The sequence below is a fragment of the Camellia sinensis genome, chromosome 14 (assembly GCF_055761805.1).
Source record: "Camellia sinensis isolate YWXY chromosome 14, ASM5576180v1, whole genome shotgun sequence".
In the NCBI taxonomy this organism is placed as follows: domain Eukaryota; kingdom Viridiplantae; phylum Streptophyta; class Magnoliopsida; order Ericales; family Theaceae; genus Camellia; species Camellia sinensis.
Window position 1 is genome coordinate 60,267,767 of NC_138974.1, and position 16,111 is coordinate 60,283,877.

A 16,111-nucleotide genomic window follows, 5' to 3' on the forward strand; every position below is an offset into this window, starting at 1 on the left:
TAAATATATTTACATTCGGAAGAGGGGGCCGAATTTCATACTTACAAATTTGGGCAGTTAGAGAGGTGAAGTCTGAAGCCGATACTGGAAATTTAAGCTGAAATCAGAGAGGCTTTACAGACTGTAATCAACAAGACTAGGCTAGGCTTGGCAGGACCACACACGTTGCGTTGAGAGGGCGAACGTGTGTGGTGTGCGTTGGAACCGTCGAAGTCAACAGTGATCGGAACTGGAACCAGTGAGTATGCAAAAACCGAGATTCAAACTCCGAAAAATAGCGCCGGGCTGTGAGACTAACGAGCTGGATGGTGTTAGGCAAAACCACACATCGTGTTGAGTGGGCGACGTGTGGTTCGCGTTGAACAGCCGAAGACGAAGGCAAAGCATCGGGCATCCACTATTTATCTTCCGAGCATCTACAAGATCGACAAGACAATAATTAATTATTCAACATCAAACCTGTATGTATGTCAAAATTATTGTCAAAATTATCGGCACAGGTTCAAGATTCAATAGCATGGATTCAAGACAACAAAGCCAGATTTCTTCAATAAAATTAGCAAGGATTCAACATTGATTATTCCAATATTCACACAAAAAAAAAAATCAAGATCTCTTCATCAAGATGTGCAACAGCAGAAATTTATGGGTTACATTATCCAAAAATTTATAAATCAGAGTTTATACAAATAAAAAGTTCAAAAAGAGGACTTCAAATGCTTGCTCACAGATTTGATGTAACAATGGTTAAGACATGAAGCTAAAAGAAGGAAGCCCACTATGGGAGGATTCAGGTCCCCTCATTGTATTGAACTATTCTCCAGAGAAATGATATCTGGATGGACTTCATGGGGAAATGAGCCCCTTTATTTTCAAGAGTCTAGAAATTTTTTAAAGAGGACAACTGATACATAATGCTTTCAGACGAAAGCCTCTCTCTTTGGAACTACATTTGCCGACCTGGAACCTATTTGGCATTCTTGTGCAAGTGTTTACCCTCAAGATTGGTGACATGCTGCCTTGTCCATGAGATGGAAGTGTTGCCTCTCCCAGAACCTGATGATCATGATTAACCATGCCATGGTCATCGCACTTCATTGAAATGAGGCATTGCACTTCATAGCCTATGTTGCCTAGGAGTGGAGCTCTTCACGGATGACAGATGTAGCTTAAATATCGAACAGCCAGAAGAAAATGCTGGCGGCATATCAAACTTTAACAGGTGCCTTGAGTTGGGTTAATGGATTTTCAGAGTTCAGTTCTTATGAGTTGGGCACCAGTTTTAATATGGGTATGTGCCCTATCATTAAGCTATTGATCAAAATATGAAGTATCTATATTATTGATTTGGTATATGAAACTGCCAACAAAAATTGTTATGATGCAGCATCTACTGGTGCCTTGTGCTGGGATCATTAATTTTGTTCACAATCCCAAAATGTTTAATCCTGGGATGGTATTTTAATATTTTGCCAATGAAGGAAAAGATACGGATAATTATATTATCTCAAGCAGAAACAATTTGGATCAAAATACTTGAATTATGACTCTCATGTCCTTCGTCAATTGAAGTTACTAGAGTTTTTTAATGTTGTATTTGTAAGAGGAGTCAAAGCTAAAAAATACATATATATATATATATAATAATAATAATAAAAGAAAATACTGAGGATTCCCAAGAGTTTACCCACAATCTGAAAGTGCCAATGGATAAGGTGTAAAGCTGAAATAAGCAAGAAGCATCACACAGCGCAGGCCGTAAATCAAGACAGGGCAGAGATGGCGCAAGCCGCATGCACGAGCAGTGGACGAGCGAGGCCGGAACCAGCAGTGATGTCGCAGCGGAGTTGGTGACCACACACGACGCGTTGAAAGGGCGACGTGTGTGGTTGGCACTGGAGCAAGCAGCGGCGTCGGCGTCGGTGCTGGTCAGTTGAGGAAGGCAACGGCAGTAGGGCCACAGAAGAGGCTGGTGTTGGCTTGACGACGTTGTCACGACACCAATGATAGCCGAGGGTGTAGCTGCCGATGGTGTGCAAAATGACGATAAACAGATGAAGCCTTCTTGGAGAGGAAGAAAGGAGCTGGGTCTGTGCCTGTTGAAGAAGACGAGTTGGGTCTGTGCTTGTGGCGGCTGAGCAAAAGAAAAGTTTGTGAGATTTAGGGTTTTGAGCCATCTCTTTAAATAGAATAAAAAAAAAAAAGGTGTGATATATGGAATTCTTATTTCCAAGCAGATTATTCTGAATGTATATATGCATATATATAAGAAGCCAACCTAAAAAAAAAAAAAAAAAAAAGAGTACAAAAAAATAAAATTTTTGCTTGTCAATTTTTTTTTTGTAAATTGAAGTGCGTCATCAACTTTATCAATAGGCTCTGTCGTGACAAAATGTTTTTTTTTTTTTTTTTTTTTTTTGGGGGAACGTGATACGAAACAGGGTCGAAGAAATGACAGTATGCATGCCTGAGAAATTTACAATTTCTCATACACGCAAGGGGCAAATGTAAGAGGGGCTAATTTGAGCCCACTAAATTATTTAGGCCCAATAGCCCAAGATTAGTGGGCCCGAATTTATCGCAAGTCCAAGAATCAGTGGGCGCAGATTTATCGCCATCAAACGGATTGAATCGCTCTAAGCCTCGAAAGGGTTCGAATCCATGAACCTAGAGACTTACTCGGGCCCGGACTCGAAAGGGTATTAAGCAAGCCTAGAGATCCGAGGCACTCGGACTCGAAAGGATTCGGATCCACGAATCTAGAGATCCGAAGTACTTGGCTTCGAACGGATTCAGACGCAATCTAGAAGTCGCTCCGTTAATGAGTCCCAGAACACTTGCGGGCTCGGAGCTTTCCGGGATCTACGCACTAGAACCATGGGCGTAATGGAGTTCGAACAAAGGACCCGATCCCGAGGACGGTGAGTGGAGACAAATTCACTCTTCGGTTAAACTAGCCTATACCCGGGTCGAGGTGGCACGATCCCGGGGGGTCCATGAGACTCGGCAATATTTTGCGGCAGGACGTCCTCTGGGACTACCCCTGACCCTTTGGGATGATTGGGGATCATTGGTTAGGTGTGGCTAAGAAGAAGGGTTCGCCGAGGGATTGATCTCCTCTTCGGGGTTTTCTCATCCTCGGAGAAGTCACCTCCTCGGAGAAGTCACCTCCTCGGAGAGGTCACCTCCTCGGACAAGGTGGTTAGAGAGAATATCTCCCATGTGCCTTGCACATGGGCTCCATCCTACATCATGAGGTGTCTATAAATAGCACCCACCCATAGCTTTACAAGGGATGGATTTTGGAGATTTTTAACTCTTGGGAAAGAATTAATTTCCCAACTCCATTATCAACCTTGAGAGTGAAAGTGGGAGATCAATGGGAGAGCCTTGCCATTATTCTATTCTCTAGCCATTTTGCCTTCTTCTTCACCCAATCTCTTATCTTCATCATCTCCTTTGTTGTTGTGTTCCTAGGTTGAGATTATTGAAGAATCTAAGCCTCTCATCATATTCTAGAGAATTCGAAGTTGTTCTTCAAGGATCTTTGAAGATCTTCGAATTTTCCAACTCCTTTCTTGAACCCTCTCCTACAGTTTATTACTGTTTTTTTCTTGGCTTTGGTTGGTTGCTCGCCAACTCTTGATGACGTGCTAACAAGGGATTTGGCAGGCATATTGGCGGCAACCTAGTTGGGATTGGTATGTCTCGCTGTGATATTTTTTGCACTCATCTCTTTTTCTTTCTTAATGTAATGAGTTATTTGTTCATCAATAAATGTTTTATAAAAAAAATAATAATAAATAAATAAAATAAAATAAAAAAATTTGAGCATTTTATTTAACCTCATATGTGAAAAACAAAATTTTAATTAACTTAATTTAGTTATATTACGTTTTAAGTGATTGCAATTTAGAGGCAATTTCTTCATATGTATTGAATTCAATCCGTCAATATTTATTAATATCATTGTTGCCCCCACAGTCCAAACAAGTACCCATTGATCCAACCAAAGTATCTTTTTGCAAGATGGAGTGTGATTGTAAAGTGAAACACGTTATTCTCGTGTTATTTTATTTTATTTTTGTGTAAATTACGGTGACATCTTTAAATGTTTGAAAAAAATATAATATATTAGCTATATAGTATGTTAATTATAATATATCTTATAGATTTAATATAATTATAATAATTTAAAAAAAATTAAATTCATATAATATTTAACATACTTTTTGTCAGTAATTCTTTAATCTTATACTTTTGCAAATAAAAAACTTTAAAACGATGGTTAGATGCAGAGGGCGCGGCACTGCCACATTGCTACAATTTGGGATTGTAATTGGTTCAGTATGGTTGGTATTTAAGTACAAAATTTCACTGAATTGATAATGTCAATTTTATTATTTTGAGCACCGATATAGGCCGTTTTGCCTATCAAACCGTACCAAACCGAAACAATTGAAACGGCTCAGTTCAGTTCAATTCAATCTGTTTAGTACCTTTCAAACTTGAGCCACTTTTTATAATCACTAATTTATATAAAAACATTGAATACCATTTCAAACATATACAATCCATCTATTTAATAAATATTTTTCAAACAAACAAAAAAAAATTAAAAAATGCTAAGATTTCAAGAATAATGAGTTAAAAGTTAAAATTATATATAATAAGAGTTTACAAACTTAGGTTATAGAGATGATAATGTTAATTAATTAAGAACAATAATTTATTATACTTATTAATATCATTATGTTATTAAATTATGTATTTATTAAATACAATATATGTTAATATGGTCGGTTTCGGATTAATTTGGTGCACTAGGTGTTTGAACCGATAATAAACCGAAAATCAAAAAAAAAAATCAAATTAAAAAATTACACAGACCAATTCTTATTAAAAAAAATAAATCAAATGTAATCAATTTGATCCGATTCAATTAATTTGATCATCTTTTTTCATTTTCTTACTTCCCTAACTACAGCCCTACACAATTATTTGAGGTAGTAAACCCACCATCAACAAGAAGATTGTGACCACTCACATACTTGGATTCATCACTGGCTAGATAAAGTGCAGCCTCAGCTATATCTTTAGCCCTTAGGGTTGCACCCTTTAGGTTAGCCAACCCTCTCACTATTTCCTCCATTTTTTCCACTTCTTCCTCTTGAGGCAACCCTAAATCCACCATTTCCTCATCTTCCTCGCAACTCCGCCACGCGTTGACAAGCATGGAAGTGGCCACCCCAAAAGGCGAAACACAATTAACCCTAATCCCATACCTTCCCAATTCACATGCCACATTCTTTGTCAATCCCACAATGGCATGTTTTGAAGCTGTGTAAGCATGAGGTCCAAGCCCTCCCATGACACCAGCTACACTAGCCATGGAAATTATGCACCCACTTCTTCTAGGAACCATCACTCGAGCCGCATGTTGCATCCCAAGACAAGCTCCTTTAACGTTGACACACATGACATGGTCAAACTCATCTGGGTCAAAATTGACGATACTCTTCCTCTTTGCTTGGTTTCCTAGAACCCCAGCATTGTTGCAAAGAATGTCGAGGTGACCATAGAGGGAGACTGTTGAGTTGACCAGGTTTTCGACATCTTCTTCTGAGCTTACATCACAATGCACATAGGTTGCTGAGGGACATAGTGAGTTGGCTAAGGCAGTACCAGTGGCATCTTCAACATCTGCAATGACTACTTTGGCTCCATGTTGGATGAAGAGCCTCACTGTGGCCTCCCCAATCCCTCTAGCACCACCTGTTACAATTGCAACTTTTCCTTCCAACCTGTGAAAATGTATAGAATAGTTTATTGTTAGATTATCATCAAGTTATATTTTGCTGATCAAAAAAATTCATCAGGTTGAGATACTAAAGTGCATGAGAGCTTAAATTTGGAATGTTTTCCAAATTATTTGGGATTCTTGAGGAATCAATCAAAGTGACTTTAAAAGCATCAATAGTATGAACAAATAGCCTATTAAATTATGGGAGATTTGGTCAAAACTTTCGCATAATAAAATTTTAATATATTAAGGACAAATATAAAAAATTTCCTTGAAAAATCTAACAAATATAACTATTATCAAAATATTAGTCTTTAAAATAATATAACTTTTGATATAGATATCGATTTTTAATAAAATTAATATTTTTATAATTCTCTTATCAAGATCTATTAAATAAGATCTATGTTGATTATGAAATTCTTAAAATATATATATATATATATATATATATATATATATATATATATATATATATATATATATATTACCGTTGAAATTGATGTAAACAGTAACACTACAAAAAATTAAGGTTTTAGAGACTGAAATTTAGGGACAAAATCATTTTTTAAGAACCAAATATTTTTGTTACAAAAAATGTCATTATTATACTTCTAGCAATGAAAATTGAACATTAGTGATTAATTATTATCCTTTTGCAACCAAATTTTTTGTCCCAAAAATTAAACTATTTTGAGACCAAATTATTTTGTCCCTAAAAGTCTATTTATTAGTGACATTTTCAAAATTTTGTCCCTAAAAGTCTTGTTTTTGACTTTTTGAAAGACTTTTTCTTCATAAAACAAAATTTTCACTTTTAGAGACCAAAATATTTGGTATCTAAAACTCTTATATGTTGTAGTGTAACAGTAACATGTTATTTTGTTTGACAGTAGCATATTAATCTGTTTGACAATTACTTTATTTGACAGTAACAAATTACTTTGGTTCGCAATAACATGTTACTCTAGCAAAATTATCCAAGAATATATATATATATATATATACATATTTTTTTTATTTTGTCCTTACTCAATTATATGTTTTCTCCTTAGGGGGTTTATGAAGAAAAATAAATTGCGCTGTCATTTTCACCAAACAACGGTTCAATGGAGGGATTTTGACTAAATTTTTCTTAAATTAAATACGTTGTTGGTCCCCAAAATATGCACTTTATGACATTTTGATCCTTAATATTTTAATTATATTAAGTTGGTCCCCAACTTATCTAATTTGTGTTTAAATTATCCCAGTGTCGTTTAACTAGGGTATTTTATTCAAATTTTGGACAGAAACTGTTCTCAAAACTATTCAAACATGAATCGGATAAGGTGAAAATCAAATTGATACAATTTAAATTATTAGAAACCAAAATAAATACTTTAGAGACCAGCATTGAATTTGTTAGAGTTAAAATCTAAAATACTAATCTTATCTCTAGAGATTAATAGACAAGGATAATACTTAGGAGGAGATAGTATATATATGAATAATCTTCTTTCTATCTCTAAGGTCTATAAATATGATTGTATTCTTCTTCTTCTTCTTCTTCTTCTTCTTTATTTTCAAAAAAAGAAAATTCTATTAACCCAAAATAAAGGAATAAAACAAGTTAATAAGGAAAAAGGAAACTTCATCACAATTTGGCAAGAAACTATGATTGTATTCATGTATATTCATTTGAGTGAATGAAATAGTACTATGTTGATGTAAGCCACCATAACTGAACCACGTAAATTTCATTCCACAGTATGTAAAACCCTCCCCTACCCCGCCCAAAAATTTAAAAAAAAAAAAAAAAGATATATTTTTAGCAAAACCCAAATGGGATGCCATGCCTCATGCACTCTACGAAATGTAAACCTAGAAATGGTGGGGATTGCATATGCAACATTGCAATAATCTTAACTCAATGTATCAAATATATCCCAGCAACCACACATCCACATTCTGTAAATAAAAACACAAAACATGCAGCGGAATAAAATCATCAGATCATACCTTTTGATGATTGAACCTCGTGGATAAATCACGTGCTTCCAGAATCAGATCAATCAATCCCAGCAGTGGGGTGATATTACAATGGTGAATATCACCCACACAAACCACAGTGCAACTGACTTGATCGTTGTTTCTTGGGAGAGAGTCAGAATCTGGGTTGAAACAGACTCAACGTTGTTTCTCTTGGATTACCCATAACCATATAACAAATATAAAATATATTTATCTCATTTATCCATTGGTTAAATGAGATAATATCTGATATCTATATCATCTATCCATATCATGATATGATAGATATATATCCTGAGTGGCTCATCCAAATAGGTTTGAATTCAAATTCAAAACCCATTTGGATGAGGTTCAAAAGGTTCTAAGGGTCATGCCACATGGGCGCCCAATTTCTAACATCTCCCACTCGGACATGAGTTGGCATGACACTGCCACGTCTCAATCTCAATCTCCCCAAAAATAAACAATCTCATACTAGCCACTGCACCGTGCGACTGCTGAGAACACCTGCATGTGGGAGCTCTATACTAGAAACTCAAAATGAGCCAGCATAGAGACATCAACCCAAAAAGAATAGAAATAGTGTCTCATATACCCCAGACCCATCTAATTACACCGGTCCAAAAAACATCTCTAATCCCTCAAAAAGAGCATGTTTGACCCTCTTAATTCTTGCAATATATTCACACTCAATTCGCCTCTCATACAGAGCGATGTGAGTTGCCGGCAGTGAATATACAATAGTGGTGTAATACTAGATGATCTTCCCTTTGCACTCATGCCATTTAGTTTAGGATTGACCGCTTTCCCAGTGATGTCCCTTAAGGCCGAATCATGCATGACCGCAGGCAACATACCAAAGTAGCAGAACATCAACCCCTTACCTTATGACATAGTCAAAAGTCACAAAAGGGTACATAAATGAAAGTCATATCAATAATGACTCGTAAGACTCACACGGTGAGGAAGCAGGGATCCATTCTCTCACCTCATTACTCGGTCGCTAAGCACATATAGTATGAATATATGTTACGGTGGAGTAACTCTTCCATAAAGAGTGACGTCATACTCGATACACCGTACAGATATTAGTCTAGTCGCTTTCTAGCGCCTAACCCGAATTCTCTATTTGCTCGCCTTCTAGGCGTCAAATGAGATCTCGAATCTGGCTAATCATAGCAGGCACAACATGGAAAGTGGGTACTAACATCCATGTTTGGTCCTTAACACGACCTCATCTTGGTTATAACCAAGGCGACATACATAGTGGATGATTTAAGCCTCTCTTGGCTCCGAATAAAAATAAACCACCAGTCTCATCCTTGCTCGCTCCCAAGCGCCAAGGGCGATTGCTCGTGTGAGTGAGCCAATCTTGCCTGCTGACATCATCATTTGCTAATCATTATGACACAAACCATAATAGTGTCAACATCCCATCATCTCAAAATAAGTGATCGATTTAAAAAAAATTGACCACAGCTTGCACAATTATAGATTCCAAACATAAGCCTTATCAGCACCTCTTGCGATAAGTATATACAACGGAATCCACCATGTGCGCCTCACATGAAATGATTTAAGATCACTACCTCTTGCGCAATAACCTCTCTAAAGATATTTTTGGTGACCAATTTGCGTTCATTCTTAATGCGCCCAACTAGCGCAGATGCGCCCAACTAGCGCATTGAATTTTACAAGGAGCAAATTAATATGCTTCTAATAAAGCATTTTATCCACAGTCTAATGAGCAAGGTCAATGTCTAAACAACTCAGTTAACCATTTATCAAAGATAAAACTTATCATGCCGAATACGCCCACATAGCGTACTTTAGGCTCCCACAACAAAGAAAAAATCAAGGAATATAGGTCATCTGTTTCTCCTAAAGACAATCTGAGGATTCACTCAATAGCTAAGGCTCTGGCTTTTACCGATAGGTAAGTCAATGGGTTTGCAATTTTGCATCTAGAATCGTTCTAGGATATTCCTTATGTAAGTCATCGAAGACAAACCGAGAATTTTCCTAAAACAGTCCCTAAGGATCGTACATCCGAGCATATGAATTACATCACCCATGTCCATCATATCTAAAATGGAGGACTGCCCACCCTAGGTGGCGACAACCTTATAAATTCCTGGCTCATAATGACTAAGTAAGGAAAAACTTCTTTTGGACCATTGATCATGCCTCAGTGGTCTTCATCGATCATCGTTGCCCTATCATGGCTTGACGAAATCTAAGAACCACTGTTTGGATAACTGCTTGTAAAAGATTTATTGGAACTAGCAACCTTTTTGCGCTCCTAACTTTTCACCATAAAAGCAGAAGGTAAATCCCTACGGATCTATTTATCCAATTCTCTAATGAGAAATCGGGTCACAATGTCCACAAATCAATATTCCGAACTTATGTCAATTATAGCCTAAGTCAAAATAACCTCACTCCCCAGGAGGAAGTCTTCTCATGGTCTACACTTTCCTCAATGGTGCGACCATTCGGTATCTAGCGAGCCTTATGCCTCAACAATGACTATCCAAATTACGCACAACTTTATAACAGTTTTGCGTCATAATGGAAAGTCAACCAAATTATAAAAATGGTTAATCCTCAAAGACTTTGTCTTAAACTGCGCAACATTGATCCACTTTCTAAAAACAGGAGACTAGAGCCTTTGGCATTATCCTAGGCTCTTTATCATCATGCGGAGCAATCATGAATGTTTCCCTCTCAATCACCCAGTGATGACGTGGAAAATTTTCACATTTGCTACCACGCAACTAAGAATGTAGAGTATTCTGCTCTAATGGAGTAATCCATTAGTAGACACATCGCTCCCACTGTCCCTAGGATATTGGAAATTTCTTTCCATTCTCAACTAGGCTACATAGAGCGCTATGCTTGGAATTCTCCATCTTATAGAGTTCCGAAAACTCTATTCACGTCACCTTTACTAATAAAACTTTATGTGACTTAGTTACACTACCACAAAGCTGCTTACCTATATGCACATGACCCGGAGGGTTTGCATGACCGCATACAATAATGCGCCACACGACCCTTTGTGTTTACAAGACAGCATACAATAATGCGCTATAGAACCCTAGGTCTTAACTTCGCAATCTTATGAGAAGTAGAATAAAGATAAGCTGCTTAATGGTTACAGATCGCCCATAGATGGCTCTCTGCTAACCCATTACTCAAAAATGGAGTGTAAAATCTGATATGGAGGGCACTTAGTTAGGGATATAGGCAACAAACTAGTGCAATTCCCAATTGGGAAATATTTTGCGCCATTATCTACCTAACATTAACAATATTTAATTCCTTATCTCTACTACACCAGTGTGTTGTTGAGTACTAGGAATAATCAATGTTCTAAGCATCCATCTCTCTTCACAGAGTTTTTCTGAAAAAATAACTCAAATAGATACTCGCCACCTTGGTCAAAACTAAAAGCACAAAAAACTCTTATCTAATTGATCTCGACCTCATATGTGCAATGTCAAAAATCATCTCAAAACTTTTGACTTATGGGAGATCAAATAGTCTTGACTCAGATGCGTATCGTAATCTATAAATGTGTCGAGATTGAGGCTTAGCTATTGTACCCTCACACATATCTAGTCACAAAATATCATAGTGGACTAAATGCGCCAAAACAAATGACCTTCTGCGGCTTTCCTACTTACTTGTGCGCACCCATTGCGAACAAAGTTACACATTCACATGAGAGCAGGATGTCATAAGCGAGTGGGCCCGAGAAGGCCTACTCAAACCATTGTGTCATCATCTCATTAATGTGATTAAGTATAATAAGCCACTGGTTCATGACCAATGTCATAAACTAATTCCAATCATCTTAATGTGTGAGTTCTCGAAGACAAGTTTTAAAGGTTTAGGCCCAACTAGGTAATGACTCACGACTAAGTCATATTCACTAGATCATAAAAAGGATGTCATGGAGATATCAACTGCGCCTAAGTCGCAAATTTAACTAGTAAGTGCTAATCCCCTGCACCTTCAAGTCAATTTTATTCTCCATACACTTTAATACATCTAGTTGAAAGATGACGATACTCCTGTTGCCATCTCTATTTCTCGCTTCATAGTTACTTGCAATTAATTCTACTATCCACAAGAAGGAGAGAATAAGCTATCAACTATGATAGCTCCTGAAGTAACTTAAGCGCGAATTAGGCTAAAGAGTCTAATTCAACACAATGCTCTTACAAGCGATGCGTTAAATTCTTAGAGTCATAACAACCTTGTCAGCCTTAACCTTTTCATTACTATGCTGCAACGTTTGCGCTTAGTGGTAAATGTTATTCAAAACGTTAGCCTAGTAAAGGAATCACACAAAGAAGCACCTCATCCATGTTTCACACTCAAGTGTGGAAACAGTAAGTGTCCACACTTAGACAAGTTGGCAATGCTAATAGATTTTGCAGCCACTAAGCGCTAATCTTTTCACTCAGTGTTAATAGATTTTGCAGCTTCTAAGCGCTAATCTTTTAACTTCACGTGATATTTCAACGCACACTATTATAGTGCATGAAATTTCGCTCAATCCACTCCCAATAATTGGGTAGAGAGCAAAACACTGCTCGTACTGGCTACTCGTCTTACACTTAATGACTAATTTATTTAAGCTCGCATTTCTTGGATGACGTGACTCTTGAATGTTACTTCATCCAATGATGTAACATTATTTACAAGTCAAATTACAAAGTCAATCCGCGCAGCTCATTAGTCAAGATCATATACAGATCTATTGAGGGCTTACTAATTTCATAACTCCAAAACTCGCCAACCAAAACTATGTAGCGTGCCGCTAACTATAGCGCACACATTAGTTTTTATTGTGCCAAACAAGGCAACAAAAACACGGCGACTTTGAGTCATGTTTCCTTACTTTGGCTCAATTAAGGTTTGACCTAAAGTCTCCAAGACTTTTTCTCATCTAAAGAATGGGATTAGTTTGTTCACATTTGAACATCTCTACTAAGTCTAGGTCAACCAAATTAACTTCCATAAGCTAAATCAATTTAGAGAGAAATTCGCATTGGGATTAATTTGATTAGCATAATATAATTTTGCCGCAAAAATCTAAATTAAATAGTGACAATATTACACAAGTCGCAAGATCGAAAATCCGCTATGCTCGTAATCATCTCTTGCGCCACAAGTGACAATTATCCAAAAATTTAGTTTAATTTATGCGCAAAATATTGGTTTTCGGGAGTTAATCTACAAAGATTTCTCTCAACCGAATAACCTCCCACTGACTATGGCATATACAAAGCATGATAAATTCCATACAATAGCATTTTAATGTAAATCTACAAATAACTCATGCTATATTTATTTAATAATGGAATTCTAATAAATAAATAAATAATCATGCTCTTCTAATTACAACATATTACAAACCCAAAAAAATATGCTGTATTCAATATTTAAATTATGCCATAACAGAAAGTACATCATCCTGAAATTTTCTGGATTTTTTTGGTATTTTCTGGAATTTTAAATAACTAATTAAACACACATAAAATTAGAAATAAACAATCCAGAAACTAGTAAACAGAAACAATATTCAGATTATGCCATAATTAAAATGTACATTGTTCTGAAATATTCTGAAATTTTTCTGAAATATTCTGGAATTTTAAATGACTAATAAATACACATAAAATTAGAAATAAAAAATCCAGAAACTGATAAAATGAGACAATATTACCAGTAGATATTAAAACATTTCAGAAGTCCATAATAAAAATTTCAACCCCAGAAAATTATTTATGCAATACCAGCATCATTTTAAAGCATAAAAAATGAATTATTAACACAGAAAAAATATTTTTTATTTTCGTAAAATTTTCAAAATTTTATAGAATGTAGAAAAATTAATTCTGAGTCTAAGGGTATCAACCATGCTTAAAACAAAGCTATAACGAATATATTATGGCCCATTAACGCAATTCAGAATTAAAAAACAAACAAACAGAGCCTTAGAGCCAAGCCAGGCGGGAAAAACGGCTCGGCTCGGCTCGGCGCCGCTCAGCGCAACTCGGCGCGAGTCGGCTCAGGGAGCGGCTCGGCGCGCGGCTCAGCCTCGGCTCGGCCCGCGGCTCAGCCTCGGCTCGGCGCTCGGCTCCGCACGCGGCGCGCGTGCGGGCGCGGACGGCGCGCGTGCGTAGACAGCACCGCCGACGCGCGCGTGATGGCGCGTGCAGGCGCGTCAGAAGGGCATCCGGCGCGTGTAGGCGCGTGGAAGCGCGTGGGCGCGCGTGGCTTCGACGTGGTGGCGCGTGAATGCCACGCGCCGCCTTCCAGGGTACTGATAGTTCCGATTTTTGTACTGCCGGACTCCTTTTTCCAAAATAAAATCATTTATGCTCTAAAAAATGACATTAATGATCATAAAAATGAAATATTTTGGATCTCACTATCTTTTATAAATATACATATGATAAAAGAAAGCACGAAAATATCCATCAATGGCTCTGATACCAATGTAAATAAAAACACAAAACATGCAGCGGAATAAAATCATCAGATCATACCTTTTGATGATTGAACCTCGTGGATAAATCACGTGCTTCCAGAATCAGATCAATCAATCCCAGCAGTGGGGTGATATTACAATGGTGAATATCACCCACACAAACCACAGTGCAACTGACTTGATCGTTGTTTCTTGGGAGAGAGTCAGAATCTGGGTTGAAACAGACTCAACGTTGTTTCTCTTGGATTACCCATAACCATATAACAAATATAAAATATATTTATCTCATTTATCCATTGGTTAAATGAGATAATATCTGATATCTATATCATCTATCCATATCATGATATGATAGATATATATCCTGAGTGGCTCATCCAAATAGGTTTGAATTCAAATTCAAAACCCATTTGGATGAGGTTCAAAAGGTTCTAAGGGTCATGCCACATGGGCGCCCAATTTCTAACACATTCTTAAAAACGAGTAAATAGATTTGAAAAAAATAAATATAGATTAAAAAAAAGTCAAGTAAAGATAACCTTTTAGGGGTGAGAGAGGTATTTTCTCGGCTCATCACATGAATTCCCTGAAGGGTTTGCTCGGGCATCACTTGAGCAGACATGTTGAGAGAGAGATAGAGAGAGAGAGAGAGAGAGAGAGAGAGAGAGAGGAGTCTAATATTTTGGCAATAGAAAGGACAGTGAGGATGGTGAGGACGAAAGGAGGGTAAGGATTTATAGAGATCCAAAAAGGTGAGTGACTTACAATGGTGGGCCTATGGGGCTGTGCTTTTCTCATTGGAAGGGGGAACTTGATTAAGAATGCCCGTCACACTAAAGCTCCCTTGCCCCTCAAGCACATGTTTCTTGCCATATGATCTTGTCTTTATTTTTTATGTTTTTGGTAAACTAGCAATAGGTCTTAGTAGTTGGCCTTAATTCTCATCAAATCTTATTGAAAATAAGTCATAATAAAATCTTCACTAAAAATAATTTTATGACGATTTTTTTACATATGTCACTAAAAATTAAAAGTTAATGACTTTTTTTTGTTACGATTTTTATAAATTGTCATTAAAACTTATCATTGTAATGTTTTTCTATGACGAATTTTTCAAACTGACGCTAAAAGTTAAAAATTAGTGAATTTTTTTGTGACGATTTTTTAAATCGTCACTAAAATTTATAATTAGTAACATTTTTGTGACAATTTTCAAACTATTAATTTTCATAAAACCTATTGGACAATAAGTCCACTTAATAGAACCTAAACGTATGATTCCTTAATTTTTTTTTTCCTACTTTTCTTTTTTATTTCTTTCTTTCTATGCATTCTCAGCTATTATAAATCTTGAGATTCAAACGAAAGACAAATAAATTAAAAGACAGCTACCCGTTGTGTATGTAATGGATCTCTCCATTCTAACTATGTGATAGAGGGATTTGGGGATCCTGCTATACCTTTGGGCATAACAGACTGTTGTGTTCTCTTGTGAAGTGTTATCTCAAATTTCTTTCGATAATTTGAAATTGTTCATATTATAAAATTCATCGAGTAAATCATTCATATAAAAAATTAAGTTAAGTGGATATCTGCAGCCCTATAATCAAACTACATTTGTTTTTATAAAAATTAACAGTTAACATAACTTTCATAAATTTTTAAAAACAATTAAGACTTAATCATGGGGTTATGAATATCCGATTAACTTGATTTTTTATATGAATAATATTTTTGACGAGCCCTACAATAAGAACGGTTGAAATTATCGAAAAACATTTGGGACA

At 36.5% G+C, this 16,111-nt stretch overlaps 1 protein-coding gene across 1 annotated transcript; it reads right to left on the reverse strand.

The window, feature by feature from the left end:
- Positions 1-4,824: 4,824 nt before the first annotated feature.
- Positions 4,825-14,946, reverse strand: LOC114256511 (short-chain dehydrogenase reductase 2a). Its single transcript, XM_028196181.2, has 2 exons — positions 14,864-14,946; positions 4,825-5,804 (listed from the first exon to the last, which is right to left on the reverse strand). Exons 1-2 carry the CDS (start codon positions 14,944-14,946, stop codon positions 4,982-4,984), a joined length of 906 nt encoding a protein of 301 aa, XP_028051982.2. The 3' UTR covers positions 4,825-4,981.
- Positions 14,947-16,111: the final 1,165 nt, after the last annotated feature.